Source organism: Aythya fuligula, chromosome 1 (assembly GCF_009819795.1).
Source record: "Aythya fuligula isolate bAytFul2 chromosome 1, bAytFul2.pri, whole genome shotgun sequence".
NCBI lineage: Eukaryota > Metazoa > Chordata > Aves > Anseriformes > Anatidae > Aythya > Aythya fuligula.
The window spans coordinates 119,219,552-119,243,605 of NC_045559.1; the positions used below are offsets into that span (position 1 = coordinate 119,219,552).

Genomic DNA, 24,054 nt, shown 5'->3' on the forward strand with positions numbered 1-24,054 from the left:
TTATTAATACTTAATAAGTGGAGTTCAATTCAAATATGTGATTTATTAAAGTCTTTCATGTTTTTATCCTGTCTAAATGATTACGTGAATCTATTACATGACTCTAAACATTACAGATACATTCCAATTACAGTAACATCAACAAGATTTGCTAAAAGCAATTGCTTAAAATAACTTTTGTTTATGGGCGCAAACAAGTTCCTGTAAGGTGTGTGTTTAGTCTCTTAGGCAGAGTAAGGAATTGGAATTGAAATTCTTAGGGCCTGACAGGGCAATCCATGAGTACCTATATATATATATATATATATATATGTATACACACACTGTGTATATATATTGCAAGTTTCAGAAAATGAAATAGCTCAGAAACATTGATTACAACAATTATGTTCTTAAGATAACAGGAGGCATATTAGTTTCCAACAGGAGGAACTAAACCACATTTATCAGTTCAATCTAATTTATTTTTTTCTCTCCACCATCAGGCTCCTTCACATTTTAATAATCCTAATACAAGTAGGGCTATACTTCTGTAAGTAGACAAGTTTGCACCACATACTACTGCCATTGTCTGCTTTTGGACCTATAACCACATTTTTCCTAAGGACTTACATTTGTGATTAGGTAATTCTACTTATGTAAGTCATTTTTATTATTAAAGAATTGTAAGTTCACCTAACTGTTTTTTCATGGATGAATTTCTCTGATATTTAGATCCTCTCATTCATTCCATAGGCTGCAGCTGGAATTTGCTATGGACTTTTATTTCTATAGCAGCTGCAAAATAAATGGTCTATATAGTGTTTGTTTTGGTTTGGTTTGGTTTTGGTTTTGGTTTTTCTTTCTTGAGTTCATCCCAAACACTGGATGTTCCCGAATTCTCATTTGTTCAGTTATGAGATAGTAACCAGAAAAGGGTCACTCTGACATTTTTACTGAGTATGCAACTGATGTTTTTTGTCCATTACAGTGATTTATTTGTTGTGATGTCTACTGTCTCTCAAAATTTTTCTTTTGCTTTCTCTGTGGTAATAGCAGAACCCTAATTGTTCTTAACATATTTAAGAAATTATAAATATTAGCGAAGCATTGTTTCACACTGTGGCAAAAGACAGATGGCATTTTATATACTATCATTAGAGGGTGAGAGTATGTGTGTGTAAAAAGTATAAGTAGATTTGGATACGCTTTCAAGGCATTATTTATTTCTGTTTATTGCATTTGGCACTGATTTTGCTATAGAACTTTCTATGTGAAAGAGATATTTTTGAGTAAGCTGAAAAAAACTTTAGAGGAGTTAAAAATGCAAACAACATTGTGAGTTGTCAAATTAAATTTATTATATGGATTGTAGTACTTGCTCATTACTAGTGGTATTATTTCCAGTTTTTACTTCTTTTGTGCTTAAAATATTAATTAAAATGTATTATTGCAATATTTAAGTTTGCTAAGGTGTTACTGGATATGTGTTCAAACTATACAAAATCAGAGGGTGTATGTATCAAGAAATGTGTTAAATTTTATATTTAAATGGTTTGTACGCATATGTTAGAGTTTATGCACCAACAGTCCTTCAATAGGTAAATGATATGTCAGATCCTAGAATGTATCCAGCTAGCAGTCACTTTGCTTTTTTTTTATGAACTGAGAAAGTACTTTAGAAGATACTTTCTGGTATCATTACCTTGTCTGCTAAATATCACACTTCAGTTCACATCCAAAATTTGAGCTGTTTTGCATTGAAAAGTCTGGCAGATCCTTTTCCTTTACCTTGAAGCATCTGTCAGACTTCATATTATAGTTTACTGAATATTAGCTTGACTGTCCATGACTTACAAATCCATAAATATTCTTTCCCTTGACAAATGTGGTTAAACTATTTATTTTCAGGTATGATTATTTTAGACTGGTATTTTGAGTCCCCACAACATGCTTGTTTATTTGTGTGGAAAGTTCCTTTTTTTTTTTTTTTTTTTTTTTTAACCTTTTCTGATTTGCAATAAGTTATATTTATTTTGTTCCACTGAACTTTTGGAACTTTTGACCTATATTTTTCCAAGACTAGGCAAATCTGAATCTCATGCTTCTTTTTTTTGACCGATTTATTTCCTTTCCTCTACTTGCTACCATTAAATTTATGGAAAAATTATGCAACATTTTTTCTTGGTACTCCTTATAATGTCTTGTATGCAACTTGTGGTTTATTAAAAGTCTGATTTATAAGTGATAAACTGTCTATCTCCTCTCAAGGATCTTTCATATGATCCTTGCTTTTCTACAAGTAGATGAAGAGGCAAACAGGCAAGGATGTGAGAAAGTATCGTAGGAGTTCCTGTGTCCTATGTATTTTTAATCAGGTCATGCTGGTCTGATTGCAACTGAAATACCTTTCACAAACTATTCCTAAGCAATGATCAAAATAAGAATCAGAATGTTTTTCAGCCCTACATGGATGCAGGGGTAGCTGGGATACATACTAGGATTCTCCAGGATAGGAGAATGACAAGTTTAGAAAATACAGTAATTCCAGGAAAAAAAAAAAAAAAGTTACTTGACCGAAGTTGTACATTCTCAGCTGCCATTGGGGCCAGTCCATACATTTAGATAAAATGTTTTTAACAGGTAATTCTTAAGGATCCAAAAGGGGTTCCCAAGCTCAGTGAGGAAAATCACTTTTTTTTTTTTTTTTTTTTTTTTTTTTTTCCCCTCTTTAATTTCCTTTTATTCTGCTTACCTTCAAAAATCAGTTTTGGCTTATTTGAGGCATCTTTGACATGAGGACTGAGAAAATGGAAGAAAACTGTTGTGCAAAGATGCTATTATAAAGATTGCATCTTTAAAAATGCTTTGTTTGCCTATATTTTTGCAGGTGTGGTATCTCATTCATCCCCTTTGTTTCCAGGTTATAAATTACTTATTTCAAAGTATTTATTTTTCTCTAAGATATCTAGCTCTTTTTCACCTTCCACAGGTGTCATGGTTTCTTTGAGAAACTTAAGAAATTACAGGGTATTGTATGAAATTGTGGATGCAAAAACTTTGTGGCACTGTAAATTTAGAAGGTAGCATTCTGCTGATGCAAGTTAAGAAAATAATTGGAATTGCTGTTTGAAGGTTTGGTGTTTGTTTTGTTTGTTTCTGCATACTGAATGACACCAAATGCTATTTGCTTCTTTTTAAGAAAGATAGAATTATTCATTCTAAATAGAAAGATGTAAGCAGCATTATGAGAAAAATATGGAATCATAGAATCATCTAGGTTGGAAAAGACCTTCAAGATCACTAAATACAACCATGTAATATTCCATCTTCTAGCATATACACAAATACAGTCATTTGAAAGTGATGAGATATTGCAATCAAATGACTGTTACTTGCTGTAAAATATGGCAATTATTATTGCATTGCTTTGAACTGTAAAATGCATATTTTAAAACATGATTTTTGTATAGGCTTCGCATAATAGACACATTGTAATTGTGGTAAACCATGCTTGTTGCATAACAGATTTTTTACAGAAGCAGATAAAGAAAAAACATTTAACGTAAGTATTTCTTATGTCACTATTGTAGATATATGCAGTACTAAATAATGTGCAGGACACAAAACCTAGCAAGATCTATATGTTGTTGTTGTTTGATTGATTTTTAATGTGTATAGTGTATATGAAACATAGGAAATTGCATATGTGAATTTCTGTTCAGTCATTTTCAATTGGGAATGCACCATGGTTCGTTATATACCTGTTATTTCAGCCTTGGATTTCATTCATATTTAAAAAAATATAATTTCTAGTAATGGGAAGCCTCATGAAAAAGCTGCATTGAGTGAGTACAATAATAGTAATCCCTGTTTTTGTTTGTTTGTTTTTGTTTTGTGTTTTGTTTTTGTGAGAGGTGAGGAGAATGTTTACAAAGGCTTTTTTTTTTTTTTTTTTTTTTTTTTTAAATTAGAATTAATTGTAAGAACATGATCAGTGTTCCCGGTAAACCATATATCTGAGCCTATATTATTTAGAAAGATTGCTTCTGCTTTCATAGTGTATATATTAATTATCATCCAATGAGGATAATAATTAGTATTTAGATGATTGCTTTAACTAAACTCTCTGGGTTTAACAGTTTACTAGACTTTACTTATCTACCAACATGTTGAGCAATCAGTAAGAACAGCCTTTATCAATGTTACAATCTATGCTTCCTGTTGTAAAGAAGATAGGGAGATAAAGTTCAGCATCTGTAAATATGAAAAATAGTATCCATGAAATTAATGAAGAGTTAGCTTTATGTAGTGTGGAATTACGTAAGCATAAAGCTCTTCTACTTAAAGATTAATGGAATTTGGCTTCATCATTTCTTTTCTAAAATAACCAAGAATTTAAGGTGCTCAACAAAAATGTGTTAAAGAGGTCAGGAAGTGGTCAAAAAATTGTACTTGATAGTGTCTTCTTCAGGGAGTGCATATTGTAGAATAATCTTGATTTTGTGTGCATGCGTGTGTTGTTTCTTTGTGTTTCCTTTTTGTCTTGAGTTACAAAGATCAAATGTATAGTTACGTGGCAGTAAACTTGATTAAAAGGTTTCTATTGAGGTAGAAGTGTGATGTTGAGTGAGAAAAAATGGATACTTGTCAGAATAAATGCCTTTACATTTTCCTAACTGTGTTTGTAGGAAATGCTACAGTAAGACTGTATTAGGACTGATAAAATGTCTTTGATTAATTTCATATTATTGTCATACCAGATGTAATATAGATAAAAGTAATCTTTTCTGTTAAATACAGAATAACAGATTTTGTAATGAATGATGGTCAGGAATCCCTCAGTAGGGTGCATGTGTATAACTTCTGTACTCTTGGCTTATCTTTACATAAGAAAAATACATTCTTCCAGATTTAGCATGGTTTTTAAATGAATCTACATAGGATTAGCCTGCTGAAGCATGATAGAGGACTTAAAAGTGAACCCTGTTGAGCGGTCTTTTCACTGTAGTTTCTTGTAGATTTCTATAATAAAATCAAAGTTAGCTCACAGTTAAAGGTTCAATTAGAAATTCATGTATATTCCAGGAAATGTTGTTAAATTAGCTTCCTGGTAGCTAAAAGGGTAAAATCTTTGAATTTTAATGAAGCTCTGTATTCAAAATGAGGATATGTAGTGCTAACCATTTTGGGGGGGGGGGGGGGGGGGTTAAATATTTTAAAAAGCTGGTGAGTTTCAAGCTGAGAGATGCAAACATATAGGGAAATAAAGTAATTTATTTTTCACTTGTGCAATGCTGTTTGACTCTAAATAGGGAAGTATAGCTTTTAAATAGTTTAACATTTAAAGAAAAAAGAGAAACAGAACACTGAGCTTCTCTTGTACCTGAACAATATATATTGCCATTAATGGGTTACAGTGGAGTAAACATGTGCCTTAAGAAAATCTGTTAACTACCCTCTTACTCTGTACTAAAGAAAGATGACAGTAGTTTGTAAATTACAAGGTAATTCCTATAATCCAGTTGATTCAATTTCATTTGCCTCTTGAATGAAAAGGAACACAGCTAGTTAGAGTGTACCTTTTAATACTTTCCATGTGGAGCAATTTGTAAGAGTAGTTACTTGCTCGTGTGACACAACACTAGTATAAAACTGGAGTACCTTTATCTTCAGTAAGCTTGTTTTGTCTTGACAATAATAGAATATGACTTGAAATTTTATGATAAAGAACATTTAACTGATGGAAGTATCTTTCACCGCAGCATATTACATTTAGAGAACACAACAGCTGGAGAATTTTAAAAGAAATTTTAAGACTTTAGCTGCTAAGACTTGAAACTGAGAGGTTTGCTATGCCATGTATGAGAGCATGCTTCTGAGACACAAGAATGCTAATTACAAAGAATGGGCTGCTTTTCTGATGCCTTTTCTTTTTCTCCAGCTAATCTGATCTGCCTGTCACAGGGCATATGTTTTACTCATATTTCATTCAATAATTTGTGTTTGACTGAAATAAAAGTTCAAAAAGACATTAATTATGCATTGGTACATTGTTTCAGTCATGAGGATTTTTACCAATTAAAAAATCATTCTGGTTTCATATTTGAATTTTTCTGACTTCAGTTCATATGTGTTAAATTTTGTTTTTGTCCATTACATCAAAGACATCTTAGTAGCCCAAATGTTTTCTTTACGAAGGAATTTGAGGTAGTATAACAATATTACCTACTCAAACAAACAAACAAACAAAATTTCCTAAAAACTATGACCAATTAGGTTTTCTCTCACTGGAGCAATAATATTTATTATATGTATAAATGCCTGCATTTTATATTTTTCGTATTTGTCACTTGAGAACCATTTTAAGGAACTTTAGGACTGGAAATCATCTCAGAGTACAACTTAACCTACTGTGCTAAGGGTATATCAACTGTGACTCTGTGTACATGACTTCTGAGCTGGCTATACTTTTTCCAGTGTCTTAAAATGTCTGTCACACAGCTTACCCAAGCTGTTCACCTGGCAAATGATTTCCAAGTGTAAGTCACGTTTTACACCCACTTTAAATGTGCAGTGCTATACTAAACCTAGTAGCGAATACTATTTATTCAAAGATACAGAAGGAAAAAAAAAAAAGGAAAAAAAAAAAGAGTTACTTTACTCCATCCTTATTTGTAACTTATCAATATTGGTGGCTTTTCTGCTGAATTTAAAGAAGACATGCCTTTCCCTTCTGTTCTCTTTCCCATCCTATTCCTCATTAAATGGTTTATATTGTTGTGGTATGCATTCTTGGAGAGTAGTGGCAATTGTCCTAACACTCCAGGGAGCCCATGGGGAAGTTTTGGGAATCTGTTTTCCATGATTGCCTTTAGCAGCTTTATAGGCCAGCATAATAGGAATAAACATTAATCTTTCTATTCCTTATCTGAGACCTTATAGGTTCATCCACAGACAGCAAGTTGCAGGGGAAGACTGTTGGACTTTCCAGTTTTTAGCTGAATAGGTAGACAAATAGTTAAATAAATAAATAAACAAACAAAAAACCTTAGTCAAAATAAAGCTGAATAGGGCAAATGAAGAAAAATCACCGGTGCTTTGTAAAAAATCTTAAAAATTTTGGGCCATTTTAAAATTTGAATAAAGTAAGTGAGAGCAGGGAAGGTTAGTGAGTAACTTGTTTATGTGAGTTGGATTAGGAAATTGACTGACATGGATATGTTTGGCATTGCTTCTTCTTGGGACTGTAGTCCAAGTTTTGCATGTATTAGCAGAGTGCCAGGAACTCTAGTTTTGTGTCAGCTAGAGATTTTGATTGTGCATGGGTGTATTTACTTGTGTACTAGGTGGCTGGTATCTGGGTGATATACTGGCATATGCTCTGAGCTTATTCCCCATGCCAGTTTCCACAGGAAAAAAACTCCACGTGAACTAGATCAGACCTTGATTTCTGTCCCAGTGTGTACCAACAGGTCTGTATCTAGCCAATAGGAGTTTCTAATAGAAGCAAGCTAATTTCATGAAATGTATATGTCCTGGATAAGTGCAGAAAACAGTACAACTGTAAACAAAAAAGTCACTGTTGAAGGTGAATAGCCATATTTGCCATATTTACATTTTATCACCCAGCTGCAAGGGAGAAGGGAGGGCTGTGATGTCATCACATTAGGGTATTGAGATTTGATGAAGAACATTGAGAACATTAAGGGGTATTTTCTGTTTTGCAAATCTTCTAGATCTAGATCTGCTGGATATATTTTTTTAGCTGTTACTTGAAAGACGGAAATAAGAAAGTGTCTTTATGGAGTAAAGCTGGCTGAAAAATGTTGCTAAGACATCATACCAGGCTGATAGTAATAGCATGGGAGACAGCTTCAAAAATGGAAGCTGGCAACAGCACTGGTCATCCATTTATTTGAAATAAGCTGTTTATGGTGGTAAAAATTCTCTTCTTACACTTTTGAAGAAAAGTTAGGGAAAGGGAGTATCAATCATTGGACAGTGATGTCAAAGTTGCCACCATAAAGTGGTGACATTCTTCTGAGAACATAGTTTTGAAGGGAGAAGAAAAAAAAAGAGTGGTTCTGGCCACTCTAAGGCATCTGCCTTAGAAGAGAGAAGACATTTTCGGAGCTTTGTTTCCTGGTGGTCACAGCTAATTCCTAGGGCCAAAATGTGATCCTCATTTTACTTTTTACAAAATTGTTCTCACTTCTGTTTCCATAGTTTCCCAAGTAACAAGAGCCTTTGGAGTTACAGTCATTATCTAGTTTAGGACAATACTAAAGAAAAGGAACCGTGCCCTAGATTGTAGATTTCCCTCTTATAGAATTCCAGTCTTCATCAATCCTGCCTATGTGTATATTAAACCAACAATTTTGAATTCTTTCAATATTAAGTATATTATTATGTATGAACATATTATAATGTCATTTTAAATTGCAGCATTTTGAAGTGTACCACTTTCATACATCAGCTCTGAAGAAGGTGCACAAACTGATATAATCTTTTAACCTCACGTTAGTACTGTCCCTCTCTATGAAATAGGTTTGCTGCAAGAGATATGATATTTGTAGCCAACTGTAAATTTATAAAGGTTTCTGTAAGCAACTTATAAGTATATTTATGTACATATAGATGTATATTATGTCCTGTACAAACATGATTAGTGTTTGAGGACCAAATATTATTTCAAGCAATGTTGTATTACAATAAATGAACATTCATTGACATGCTAAGGTTACTCAAATATGTTCATTTGCATAAAATAGCATTCTAGAGCACAGTTTGTCTTGCCATGCAATGCAAAAACATTTTTAAAAGCTATACATAATATTTATGTTGACAAAAAAAAAAAAAAAAAAGTAGAGCCCTTAGGTGTGAAAACTGGGATGAACTCAAGCCCAGAGGTGACAACTTTAAATTAATTACTTCCTTGGAAGAAGAAAACATAGATGTATTGCCTTTCCAAGGATGAGCTATTCCACACATAGTAAAAATGAATATTAGTGTCTGCCTTTTTGCATCATTTTGAGCTTCTAGCATAATAGGGTTGCAACATTCTCATAATGTGTTAGTGTTAGTTTTCTCCTTAAATTAGGTTCACACTTTCTACACATGAAAACTAAATCTTAGATGCGTAGAGAAGAAATGTTAGGTCTCTTTAGTATAACTCTTAGATTTCTAAGGCCCATCAAACTTGAAAAATGAACAATATAAATAATCAAATCAGATTAATAGCTTGATATGTTTGAAATTAATTTATATTAAAAAAATCCTTATTCTACATCTAATAAGAGAACTAAATAAATATGACATGTATTTGTAGCTGATCTTGTTTTGTGAGCAACAACTCTTGTCTTTTAGAGATGACTCCAGGGTGGTTACTCATATGTGTTTGCACATGGGCAGAAAGAAGTCTAAATTTTCCTATTTCCTGTCCTAGCAGTGATCATTTTCATATTGAAAATGATTACCTATTTATATATTGTAGGGGGATTAAGTAAAATGTCTTTTTTATTTATATTTATATTTTATGTTCTATAAAGTACAGTTTTATACTATGAGAGCAATATTTAGGGTATCCACCTAAATCTCAGAATCATTCAGGTTGGAAAGAACCTCTAAGATCATCTAGTCCAACCTTTAACCTAGTACTAAGAAATCCACCACTAAACCATGCTATGAACTTCTACATCTGCACATTTCTTGAAAATCTTCATGGATGGTGGCTCAACCACTGTCCTGGGCAGCCAATTCCAATGCCACATAGCCCTTTCAAAGTATGAATTTATTCTAAAATACAACCTAAACTTCCCCTGGTGCAACTTCAGGACATTTCCCCTCATCTTATCACTTGATGCTTAGGAGACGAGCCTGATCCCCACACTCGCCTCCTCTAAGGTAATTGTAGAGTACATTGAGGCTTCTTTTCTCCAAGCTAAACAACCAGAGCTCCCTCAACATCTCCTCGTAAGTCTTGTTCTCTAGACCCCTCACCAGCTTTATTGCCCTTCTTTAGACACATCCCAGCACCTCAATGTCCTTCTTGTAATGAGGGGCCCAAGAATTTATATAACTAATAGCCTTGAAAATATTGTGCAGTACCAAGAAATCAAGCTATTTTATTCCCTTGCCTGTTATTGCAAAAAAACATATCCTGAAAGACACATCTAAGAGCATTGTTAAAGATTTACTTAAGGGTAGAATTGAATCAAATTAATTTCTTTCATTGCTACTACTAGTTCTGCAAATGTTAGGTAAAAATGCTGTGGAAGAGCACAAACTGAAATTGAATATCACTTCAATTCATCTTTTTGTTTAAATGACGCCAATATGAAAAGTCTGTAAAACTGCGGTAGAGCATTTGAAATAAATTCATTTTATTTAGCAGTACAGTTCCACTTGTCCCCTTCCATCAATAGCTACCCTTTCAAAACACCCCCAAAACTTATTTACAAGAAACTAAGACAAATCTTTCTTCATCATCAGGGATATGCAATTCAGTTAAATGATAGGCAGCTATGTCCTAATCAGGAGAGAAGAATCTTTTTTATTTTGAAGCCAAAATATAGCTTTTGATGCTTGGCAGCAGATTTAGCGGGTGGTGTAGCAGACATGGGATGAAAAGTAATTTTAAGGAAAGGACAAGGCAAGGGGACAGAGAACAGAAATTTCAGTTTGTGGCTGACAAGACAGTAATATATTCTCATCCAAGTGAGCAGAGAAAAGTATCTTTTGAGTGTAAGGAAGGGGCTTTCACAACTGGCAGCTCTTGATGACATGATATAAAGTATAAGATTAAAAGGGAATAGCTTGCAACATTGGTTTGTTAAGCAGAATTTTAAAGCCTTTTAAATATTGCATAAGAAAATTACACACACAAGAGAAGCAACTTCTTTACATCACTGAGGAGAAGTAGGACAAGATACATAACTGACTGGATTACAAAAGAATAATCAAGTCTGGAAGAAAAAGTGATTATTTTGGCATATCGTGTAAGCTGGGAGGAGACCTGGAGGACACCTGTGAAAAGCTCAAGTTTAATTTTCATGTACATTATAATTTAATAATTCTGCTTTTAAATACAGATTTTTCTATTTCAAACAAACAAGCAAACAAACAAAAAAAACTACTAGAGATAAATATTAGTCTAAGAAATGGTTTTGTTGTTATTAAGGAATGGATACAAAGAAAATATTTTTTTTTTCTTTAAGTTCTGTGCAACTACATGTAATAGAAAGTACACAGCTTTCCATACTTCCAATGCTTCCATATGCAGAAGAAAAAATAATCAAGAAAAGCTCAAAAAAAATAAATTACAGTGATTCTGTTTGAATTTACAATAGCTGGCAGGAAGGATGCTGGTCCTAACCAATGGTCCTAACCATTAATGAGAGATGCTTGACCATAACTGTCAAGAGTTAAGAGAATCAAAAGAAGACAGTGGACATTAAATGTTTATATAAATGCATTTGTATGTTCAGAAGATTTCTGCTTAGTCCTATTTGTTGCTGGCGATTTCCCTCTGAAGTGCTGAACAAACTTAGTTTTTTTTTTTTTTTTTTTGTTTCATGAGATCTGACAAGATCATGACCTGATGGTTGCATGAAGCAGGCTAAGGGTTTTTCTGTCAATGAAACCACAGAATTAAATGATAAAGAAATACAGCCCTGAAGTCAAACCAGATTTATCTGCTAACAAAAGTGATGTGCTCTGGCCCTGAGAAAAGACTTCAAATGCATTAAAATTATCAATGCAAGTTAAGAAATGTAGTTGTGTAAAGTAGGTGCGTATATACACTCGTGTTTGCAGTGGTCTTCTTTGTTTTGAGTCATTGGCAGAGTTGTAAGGATGTCACATTATGAATTGAGATGTCTTATGTGAGGGAAAAGACATCATCCTGGAATATTTTTGTGTTACAATAAACATTTTCTGGGATAGAGAGCAGAAGTACCTATTTCTAGTACCTGTTTTTAAATGTGTGTAGAAAACAGAAACAGATATAATGTCCTGTGAGTATTTTCTGTTTAGCAGTTCTGATGTTTATAAGAATGTTGTTTAAAAATTCAGACGTGGAAAAAGGCACACTTAAAAGCCACAGTGTAAAAACAAAGCAACAGAAATAAAAACAAAACCACAATGCACACAGAAGCAACAGTTGTAATCAACATCAGATTCCAAAAAGACAGTCTGGGTAACTGCAAATTTACATTTTTACTTTGCTACCTGCAATTATATCTAATGTATTCGTTTATACTTCTCCCTTTTGAAAAGGGTAACGTCAAGATGTGTGGGAAGAGATGGTTAGGCCATTAAAGGTTTAACAGAATGCAAACAGAACTTGCCATGACAATAAATGTTGTCATGCCAAATTTCTTGTCAACATAAAATTCCAAAATATTTGACCTGATTTCATCTACCTTGGGAGTGGTACCAGATTAAATTAAAGATGTCTGGATTTGTTTCCTAACTAATGTTTGAAGATTGCCCTTTTTAGTGCTGTCTCTTGCAGTCTAGTGACTTTTAACTTTAGATGTTTTAAGAAGACATCATTTTACATTGCCATAAGCTCTGGCCTGTTAGTTTAGGTGACATAAATGGTGTGCTAAATTGCAATCTCATGATAGGTTCTCTGCATTCAAACACAGGGATTCTGTTAGGGTAGCAAATTCATTGTCAGTGATCAGCAAAATCTACAAATATGTGGTAAATGTCATTTACACACTGCTAGCAGGGTGGGAATGGGGGTATGGGGAAAGGAGATGACTGTCAGTAACCTTGCTAACCAGCTTCTGAGAGTGACTGATGAAGTCTGAGTTTAATCATTCCCGTCCATTGATAGCAAAGTTCCCAGGCTCAGTTTTCATCAGATCGACAAGTTAGCAGCACAGCCTAACTGTCTAAAGAAAGAAGTTTATGCTCTTACTCTGTTCTATTTTTTCCCTATTTGTAATAGAAAATAAATAAAAAGGCCTATTTCCAGCCACTTTCACATTGCACCATTTCTGGCATTTATGAAGACTCATCTGCTTCTATTGATTGATGCAAAAGTCTGAATTCTAAGAAATAAACCTTACTGCATCTGTTCACTGAAGCATTTGACATGTGCAAGAGTACCAGAAATGGGCTTGGACTAAGCAAGCACCACTCAGGGGTCAGAAAAACATGTGAGGAAAGAGGTGAATAAATCATCTCCTTTTCAGCATGAGAGATATTTCCATCATTGCCCGTGATGTTTCAGCCTTGTTTTCCAAGGTCTACTCCCTGGTAAATAAAAATCTTAGGGGAAAAACAAACAAACAGAAGACAGAATGAAAGAGAAGAAAAAAGGTAAGAAATGTCAAAGCCCCTAACCTTCTGCTCTATACATTAGCAAATTAAATTATACCAGTAGGCTTATTTTCAGTTATGCAAATTCATCACATTTGAAACAGAAACACCATTCTACAAGTTAAAGAAAGTTCAAGAACCATTGTTGTGACTTTAATCTGCTTATGTACATTTTTTTTCAGAGAGCTAATGCTTTTGAAGATTTGATAACTTTTGAAGTGACTTCTGAGTATCCCCAAGGTTAAGAACTAGGTTCTATCTTGTAGATTTCCTTGGCAAGAGAAGAAATTCACAGTAAAATTAGGCTGTAATACCTTGAGAATGAGTATACTTGAAATAAATTGTCTTTGTGCTAACCATCCAAATACATTATATGGATAAAGACCTGAGGTGAGACTCATCTATAAAGTCACTATTTCTTATCAGGGTTAAGGCTTAGAGGGAACAAAGCCCCAGGCTTTATATTTTTGACAGTGCAAATGAATAACCAAAGCAACCATTCATCCATGTTTTTACTGAGTATAAACTGACAGAATATCAAAATTTATACAACTTCAAGGAGTAATATTAAACATTACTTCTATGAATATATGTGTAGTAAAGAGTTCAGCTGAAAAAATACACTGAAAGATCCTCCTGGAGCAGAGAATTGCCAGGTTCTTTCCATTTGCTAAGAAAAGTGTTTAAATAAAACATTTCATTTAGGGAACTGCCTGTTGAAGGTGTTATGTAAATAATAGCATGACCTAAACTATCTAAAAATATGTAATGCCATTTAAATATGTGCACAAGATATTCCCTACCAAATAAGATAACTTTTTCACAGAAAGGTAAACCCTCAGCTATGTAGTTCATTTTGGGTTTCAAGAAAAAAAGCTTGATTTCCTAAAACTGTTATGAGGCAAAAAAGAAATGGAGCTAAACATTCAAAGGGACAAAAATGTAAATAGAAAATTAAAGATTTAATTTAGAAAATTTAGAAAAAGATTTAATTTAGAATTTAGAAAATTTAAAGAAAATTAAGATTTTCTTACAAAAAAAAAAAAAAGGCACCCTTATAGATCAAAATACTTGATGTCAAAACAATAAACAAAGCAACTTGACCTAAAAGCTTTGCTTGTGGTGTCAGAGTCAGGAATTAGAGTATTTTTAAGCAACTTGTATGAAGAACCAATGAATTTTTATGTAAAAGACAGAAGAAAAATGCAAGTAGACTGTAACTTCTACATTATGGTAATTATGAAGTACAGAAAATTGATTTAGGAAAGTTGAGATTGCAAAGGAAAAATCTGTTGTCAAAAACACTAAAGAAAGCTTTAAGTCTATATGGAAAAAGAGCTCTCAGGAGAAATATAAATGTATAAGTTGCTGGAAGAGAATACTGCAATGACAAGTAACAGTAAAGTTCCACAAACCTATTGGTTATACATTAGGAAAACTAATACTTTAATAATACTACTAAGTAATAATTAATTAAACTAATACTTAATACTTTCCCATATTAAGCATGTTGGAGACATGCTTCCAGTTGATCATTTTCTTAGAGATGCGGGATGATACTAAAAAATACCTGTCCTTGGAATAAAAAGTAATTAAGCAATTCTAATACTAAAAGCAGGCATTTTCACCTCATTCTTTTTCTCTCTTCATGGTGAGAACTAGCCATTTCTTCCTGTGCTTTGTTTTCTGTGTCTCAGTCCAGTCTTTTAACTTTCCCTATTAGGCAGCTTAAATTCCCAAGAAGCCTTTGAGAAGAGATCTTAGATTTTTTGAAAACTAGTGTACTACATGAACCAGATGTACTTTGTTCATATATCTGGTGACTTGGTCAGAGAATTCAAATAGGTTTTTGTGTTGGGCCTTCTTTTCCTTTTTGTGGTTCTTAATCATTTTCCTTGGAATAGATAAATAAACTCACCATCTGTAATTTCTCAGCTCATCCCAGAGACCTGTCTAAAAATTGGCAGCACATTCTCTGCCTTTTCATTTCTTTGTAGCTGAAAGTTACAAAGAATCTAAGCAACGGGTCATGCACTGGTATGAAAGCTACCATGCTTTCATGCATGAGTTCCTTTTGAAATCTGGGGCAGAGACACTCTTGCCTATGTGATTTGTTCTTTCTTTATCAGTCTGCTCCAAAAACTTCCTGCCAACACCTCCATTTGGGAGACTCCCTCTGACTGTTCCCCTCAGGACAAGCTCTGTTGTGGATATGGGAAGCCCCCTAAACTCCACTCCAGTGAGCTCTACTGCAAAGAATTAATTCAGCTTTTTTACTGTAGCCTTATCTTACTTGAGCACTCTTTTTCCACCCTGATCATTCATCAGCCCTTCTGAGTCTGGCAGGCTGCCAGTTTCAGATATGTTTGACAAGATTTTACTAGTAGTTTTTGAAGTCTTAATCAAGCTGTCACTCAAGAATTATTTATTTACTTTTTCTTTGCATGAGTGTTTTTGAAGGTTTGGGGGCAGGGATGTGGCCTTACTAATTTTCTGCTTAAATAACAATTCATGGTCTTTTCTATTTCTCTTGTATAGGACATTCACTCTTGGAAGAAGTGTTTATATTAGTAATTATTTGTGCTGCTGTTTAATCAGTTACTATTTCCATCCTTTAAAGTTTTGTTGTTGTTTGTTTTGTTTTGCTTTTAATACTCCATAAATTTAAGGTTCGGCTTCTAATATGGTATATTTTAGATTGAGATTTTTTGATATTTGGAATATATTTGGTTTTGGTCACTACTTTTTAATTCATTGGTTTTCCATCATTCTTCTTCTTATTATTTTTTTTTTCTTTCTGAAATGAAATGTAGGGGATTAATCCTTTTCTTTTCTTTTCTTTTCTTTTCTTTTCTTTTCTTTTCTTTTCTTTTCTTTTCTTTTCTTTTCTTTTCTTTTCTTTTCTTTTCTTTTCTTTTCTTTTCTTTTCTTTTCTTTTCTTTTCTTTTCTTTTCTTTTCTTTTCTTTTTTCTTTTCTTTTCTTTTCTTTTCTTTTCTCTCTCTCTTTCTCTCTCTCTTTTCATTTTCTTTCTTCCCTTTCTTTCTGTTTCTTTCTTTCTTCTCTTTATTTTCTTTCTTCTTATTATTGTTCCTACAATGATATTCAATTCGATGTCATCCTGGTACTTAATACAAAGTTGCTGTTCAATGATAACATCTTAAACCAGACTTCGAATATTTTTCAGATTTAAATAAAAAATAGGTTGATCCGGATATGTCACCTTGTAACATTTACTCAGGTCTACAGGTAATAACTGTAGTTCCTTATTAACACATTTTCTAGTCTTAGAGATCCTCTAGTTTATGTCACTATACTACAGTATAATGTTCTGTAGTCATTGTTACCATCCTCAGTAATATGGTCCTTCCTTTCTCGATAGGGAAACTTAACCTGCAGGAATTTGGAGATGTATGTGATGTCTATTTATTGTAAACAATTTTAATTGTGCTGTTCCTCAGCTTATATTATCTGTCATTCAGATAGTTATATTGCCTATCATTACCTTTTTTCTTACTGATTACGTCCTTTCCACAAAGTTTCTCATTAGGAGCTAAGTCAATATCGTAATTTAAATTCCTGTATTCCAGCTCACACATTGTATTTTCAGACTTAGGTTTGTAAAGAAGCACATATCACAGAATCATAGAATATCCTGAGTTGGAAGGGAGCCATTGACACAATCAATGATCAATGAAGGATCATTGAGTCCAACTCCTGGCTCTGCACAGGACCACCCAAAAATCAGACCATGTGTCTGAGAGCCTTGTCAAAAGGCTTCTTGAACTCTGTCAGGCTCAGTGCCGTGACCACTGCCCTGGGGAGCCTGTCCCAGTGCCCGATCACCCTCTGGATGCAGAGCCTTTCTCTAACCCCCAGCCTGACCCTCCCCTGTCCCAGCTCCATGCCGTTCCCTCGGGTCCTGTCGCTGTCCCCAGAGAGCAGAGCTCAATGCCTGCAGGCTGCCATGAGGCGTCCCCTCAGCCTGCTCTGCTCTGGGCTGAACAAACCAAGGGACCTCAGCCGCTCCTCATACATCTTGCCCTCTAGGCCCTTCACCATTCTAGTAGCCCTTCTTTGGGCACTCTCTAAGAGCTTTATTTCCTTATACTGTGGTGCCCAAACCTGCACACCGTACTCGAGGTAAGGCCTCAGGTAACGATTTGGTTATTTGCCTTTATAAACCTTGTGTAAATGGAACTTTACTGTTGACATTTTCTTTTGTTGTTTTCTACCTGAATTTTATAGGCTTTTGTTGTATCCTACAACTTGACTGTATTGTTAAACAATGTGATATCCCAAGCTGTGGGGTATTTGTTTGTTTGTTTGTTTTGTCTTTAATTGAACACTTTTATTTTAGGTTCCAGGTGACAAGTTCTGCTTTGATATAGGGGGATCTTCCCTTCTTGCATAAGTCATCTCTGTTCTATATATTTATATATATATGTATATATATGTGTGTGTGTGTGTGTGTGTGTGTGTATATATTTAAGTGACTAAACTCAGAGTCATGTGCATACCAGAATCCTTTAAGGAATATTCAAAGGGTGTCTTTATCTCATTGATATTAATTTTTATAGACCTTGAAATACTGAATCATAGAATCATAAAGGTTGGAAAAGACCTCCAAGATCATCTGGTCCAACCATTCCCCTACCACCAATGTCACCCACTAAACCATGTCCCTTCCCGTCCAACCTTTCCTTAAACACCTCTAAGGACGGTGACGCCACCACTTCCGTGGGCAACCCATTCTAACGCCTGACTGCTCTTTCTGAGAAGAAATGTCTCCTAATTTCCAACCTGAACCTCCCATGGCACAACTTGAGGTCATTCCCTCTAGTCCTATCACTAATATGTAATTAGTGAGAAGAGGCCGACCACCAGCTTCCCACACCTTCCTTTCAGGTAGCTGTAGAGACCAGTAAGGTCTCCCCTGAGCCTCCTCTTCTCCAGAATAAACAACCCCAGTTCACTCAGCCGCTCCTCATAGGACTTGTGTTCTGGGCCCTTCACCAGTTTCGTAGCTCTTCTCTGGACATGTTCCAGGGCCTTGATGTCCTTCTTGTACTGAGGAGCCCAAAGGCCGTTCTACAGACTGGAAAACTACAATTCAAAACAGTATTCAAAAACAATAAATTGTATACTTGTCAAATTAGCCTGAATAAAAGAATGGATAAGTTAATTTAGGATAGATAAATTAGAATGGATAAGTTAATATAAGTTAATATACCCAGTGAAGATTTAAGGACATTAATGAAATTAAAGCCAAACAGATGCAGTTTTGATAGAAATAGGTATAAAAATGAAGTCACATATGGAGAATAAGGAACTGCAACAAGGAAAGCAGTGTCTTTGAGAAGAGCTGGGGTCATAGCAGAAAAGAAAAGCAGTTGGAGCTCCCAAAACAAATGTCGTGGTGAAACAGAACTGCTAACGTATACTCTCTAGCGTATACATGTAATTCAGAGAAGTGTGAGTAGCAGGGTGGAGGTTATTTTCATTTCATATAGTATACAGACAAACTGGAATACTGCAAGCAGTTCTTGTCTATGCATTTATAAAAGGAGCTGAACAACATTTTATGCTTGCAAAAAATAACCACGGGAAATATTTGTGTTGTGAAGATTGGGCCATATGATGAGAAACTTTGGGCTCAATCTCTTTTGCTTATCTGAACAAGATCAAAGGACTAATTTTATTAACATTCATGAGTATGTTCTAAACACAGGAAAATTATAACTGCTTATTGTTTAGTCTATGAAACCTATCAGAGAAAAGACATTACAACATCTTTTGTCTGGAAGTTGAATGGTTGAATGAAATTGACTGCTGGTGATTATCTTCAAATTAAGACTTGAGGTCTGTCTGGGAGATATGCTTTAGCAAAACCCATATTACTTGACTGAAATTTTGCATAACAATTCTGTGTAACTGAAAAGAATTTAAGGTCTGTAATATATAAAATATTATATGAATTTATTCTTATTTATTTTTTCTTGATATAGTAAAATTATAAAAATATTTTCATTCTGATATGGACTGCCTTCAGTTCAAGGATCTGGTTATCTATACCTCCTATGGTTACAAGTTGTAAACACTTCCCGGTCCTAGCCTTAATTATAACATTCATGCATATTTCAATTATTTAAAGGTTTCTTAATCATCAGTATCAGTATAATTTAAAATCTATTGTTATAACTTCATGAGTGTGTACATGATATTAATAGTCTTCTCTGGCCTCATTATTTATCTCTGGATTTCAAAGGGGAGGAGGGAGATAAAAATTCCTGAATAGGGAGCACACAGCTTTCTTCTCTGAGCTTGTAGCACTCAGTCTCATAGAACTTGACGCATCTCAGCTTTTGTATATATTATCAGAATTTCCCATCCCTCATTTTTGGACTCGGTAATACAAAGTACTGAAGGGAATTAAATCCTCTGTATTTATGGCCAGTTTATCTTGCAACTAAATGTGGGATTAAATTTGTTTGTTTGTTTGTTTGTTTTTATCATTGTCTTTGTTGAAGGAAAAAAATTATAAGTCTGAAACAATGTGCTATTCTGGGAAACAAATTTGCCAAAGAGCTGTTTTCTTTCGATTTGTATATATATTGATTTTGTTATTATTTTGAACCCTGACAAGAAAGGATTAGATAGGGAGGTTTGTTGACAGCAATTAAATCAGTTCATGATTTGCTTTGTCTCCATATGAACAATGACTAGCAGTTCTGATAAAAGTCAGAATATCTCATTGATTTGAATGCTGCTAGGAGTGATCACCTCAGGAGATGATTTTTAAAGCATTTTATTCTCTTATACATAGGAGGAAGTTCTTCAAATTGCAAAGTGTGGTTTTCCTTAAAGATTAACAGCATACCTGCAGCACCTGAAAGAACGATAGATGTAAAATGCAGAGCTCTGGTAAGATTAATTTAAATGCTTAATTTTGTTCGACTGCATTAGAAGAAAAACAATAAATTGTATTGATAGTCTGGTTGCTATCACAGGGAACTAATCAGTTTTATTAAGTGACCGCTCACAACCACTTTTTGCATAATAAAGCTCAGCAGTTACTAAGACCTCATTTAAGCTCACTGATATGAACCAAAATTAATGCTTGAAAAAAAATGTGGTTTCTTTAATGTATTTGCATAACTATATTTTTATTCTGCTAGGGTATACTTTTAATTTTGGATCTTAGATAAAACTGAATTCTATAAAATCTTCAAGCATTTTACATACTGACCACAGCAGAATAAGTCTCTTTTGGTACCCTCCTTTCTTATGGATGAATGCTGTCATTTAGATTTCATTAATCATTGGAATGTACTTAATCATATTTTTATTGGTAGAGAAATGTATATTTTCATGCTCAAAAATATAATAGTAATTTTTGAACAATAACTGCATAACAGAAATTGTGTGTTTTAAAGCACTTAAGTATATAAAGATAAAATAACTTTTTATTTTCAGAGCCTAACATTGTAGTTATATTCTTAAAATTGATATTTACTTTATCATCTAGAAGCTCTGCATTCTTTTTGAATTGTAGGCAGCTAAGAAGTACTAACTTCAGTGATGGATGCTGGTAACAAGTTATATAAATAGAAATGACTGGTAGAGTGTTTTCCTGCAGATTTTTTAAAATTATTTTTTAAAGAAAAAGAAAGAAAACTGTTGAAAGCACCAGGGTATTACCTCTTCCAGTAACGGATGCTGGGAAGGGAGTGGAGTCCCCTAGTTGATTTTGCATGTCAGCACCTGTTTATGTGGTGAAAAACACAAAAGAAAGTTGGAAATACAAAAGCTACAATGAAAGAGTTGGTGATTTGAGACCTCTGAAAGAAAAATGTAGGTTTTTGTCATATAGGATCATGCTTTGTCTTGTGTTGTTTTCTGATCTGAGACTAATGGTAAAAGAAAAAGCTAAATTTAAATTCTATTTTTAACTTCTATTGTATAATACATTGTCAAGGTGCATTTTAACTCTGCCTCACAATTATGAATATAATTCAGAATGAAAACTTGAAAAAAAAAAACAAACAGTAAAATAAAGCAATTTTTTTACATTGGGTGGGGCACTGAAGTTATTGACTCAAATGGGGAGATTTCCAGTGAAAATGAAGGCAGCAAAGAAGTAACTATACCCCTTCAGATCTCTATGGGAGATCTAGTAAAACGACCCACTTCTCTTGATGAATTTTGAAGATGGCAGAAAGATTGTTGACTCATAATACACGTGGTTACTATTACAGAGTGATCTGAATTGACTGGTTAAGTGCCAGGCAGTTCATTTTGGAGCAGGAGAGCTTTCTGTCTCTAATATAAGTGACTGGGATTATCATAGTTAATGCCTCACTTTAGAATGTTAGTGTGACGCTGAGAAAAAGAACAAATAGAGTCCGTGACTGCTAAAGAATGTTCAGATACGTGCAGAAAGCAAGTAACATTGGTGCTACTGCTGTTAGAATAGTATTCAGAGGTCTGATTCTCATAGGTTAAGAACTGTATTGAAAAACTGGAATAAAATCAAAGGAAACCCATTAAAAACATTGGGGACTGGAAAAGCAGACCTTGTCATATGAGTATTAAGTACCTCTAGGAGCTTAACTTGCAAAGAAAAAAAAAAAAAAAAAAAGAGAATGAACTCAATCGTTTGATAAATAATATTGAAAAGGGAGGGATAGTCTCAATTTTGCTGACCAACATGCATCATGAAGACCTACTGTACAAAAATTTAAATCTGACAAATATTTAATCTTGAATAGATTGCCCTAGTAATGAGAACAATAAAACATTGAAAGATCTTACTGCTGCAATCATTAGACATTAAAAAGTCTTGTAAAGCTGAGGACTTGAAATTGCTTTAAAAGCTGATAAATCTGTAAAAGGCATAAACACCTGGTACATCTGCTACATCAGCAAGTCAGATTTAATGAATACATTGATTTCTTTTTTACCCTGAGATCTGTCTTTTTCCTTCCTGACTCTTGGAAAGAAAAAGATTAGCAACATTAAATTTTAAATACTACTGACACTGCATTTGGACAACAGCTATAGCTGTATCTTGTAGTCACATGTGGTACAAACTCATCATCGGCATGTCAGAAGCATTTTTCCTCACTTATTAATATAATAATAATAAATTTCAATATATTGCCCATCCCTGAAACATCAGAAAATGGCTACAGCAGAGGAAATCACAGAATCACAGAATTTCTAGGTTGGAAGAGACCTCAAGATCATCGAGTCCAACCTCTGACCTAACGCTAACAGTCCCCACTAAACCATATCCCTAAGCTCTACATCTAAACGTCTTTTAAAGACTTCCAGTGATGGTGACTCCACCACTTCCCTGGGCAGCCTGTTCCAATGCCTCACAACCCTTTCAGTAAAGAAGTTCTTCCTAACATCTAACCTAAAACTCCCCTGGCGTAACTTTAGCCCATTCCCCCTCGTCCTGTCACCAGGCACGTGGGACGTGCCTGGGGAACCAGCTTCATCGCCCTTCTCTGCACCCGCTCAAGCACCTCGATGTCCTTCTTGTAGCGAGGGGCCCAAAACTGAACACAGTACTCGAGGTGCGGCCTCACCAGAGCTGAGTACAGGGGGACGATCACCTCCCTAGCCCTGCTGGTCACACTGTTTCTGATACAAGCCAGGATGCCGTTGGCCTTCTTGGCCACCTGAGCACACTGCTGGCTCATATTCAGCCCACTATCCACCATCACTCCCAGGTCCTTCTCTGCCTGGCAGCTCTCCAACCATTCCTCTCCCAGCCTGTAGCTCTGCTTGGGGTTATTGCGCCCCAGGTGCAGGACCCGGCACTTGGCCTTGTTGAACTTCATGCAGTTGACCTCAGCCCATCCGTGCAGCCTATCCAGATCCTCCTGCAGAGCTTTCCTACCCTCAAGCAGATCGACACGCACCTAACTTGGTGTCATCTGCAAACTTACTGAGGGTGCACTCGATGCCCTCGTCCAGATCATTGATGAAGATATTAAAGAGGACCAGCCCCAGCACCGAGCCCTGGGGAACGCCACTAGTGACTGGCCTCCAACTGGACTTGACTCCAATCACCACGACTCTTTGGACCCGGCTATCCAGCCAGTTTCTAACCCAACAAAGCATACGCCAGTCCAAGCCAAGAGCAGCCAGTTTCTTGAGGAGAGTGCTGTGGGAGATGGTGTCAAAAGCCTTGCTGAAGTCAAGGTAGACCACATCCACAGCCTTTCCCTCATCCACCCAGTGCGTCACTTTGTCATAGAAGGAGATCAGGTTCGTCAAGCAGGACCTGCCTTTCATAAACCCATGCTGACTGGGCCTGATCGCCTGCTTGCCCTGCAAGTGCTGCGTGATGACTCTCAGGAGGATCTGCTCCATGAGCTTCCCTGGCACTGAGGTCAAACTGACAGGCCTGTAGTTTCCCGGGTCTGCCCTCCGGCCCTTCTTGTAGATGGGCGTCACATTTGCTAGCCGCCAGTCAACTGGGACCTCCCCCGATCGCCAGGACTGCTGATAAATGATGGACAGTGGCTTGGCCAGCTCCTCTGCCAGTTCTCTCAGTACCCTTGGGTGGATCCCATCCGGCCCCATTGACTTGTGCACATCCAAGTGCCGTACCAGGTCACCAAACAGTTCTTCATGGATAGTGAGGGCCACATCCTGCTCCCCATCCCCTTCCACCAGCTCAGGGTACTGAGTATAAAGAGAACAACCGGTATTGCCGCTAAAGACTG

The 24,054-nt window shown here is 35.3% G+C and overlaps 1 protein-coding gene across 1 annotated transcript in view; it reads left to right on the plus strand.

The window, feature by feature from the left end:
- CFAP47 (cilia and flagella associated protein 47) overlaps positions 1-24,054 on the plus strand; it is a 325,591-nt gene that overhangs the window by 184,458 nt on the left and 117,079 nt on the right. Inside the window, exon 52 of the mRNA XM_032197971.1 lies at positions 20,139-20,236. Coding sequence (XP_032053862.1) covers positions 20,139-20,236 — 98 coding nt within the window. The remainder of the gene's footprint in view (positions 1-20,138; positions 20,237-24,054) is intronic.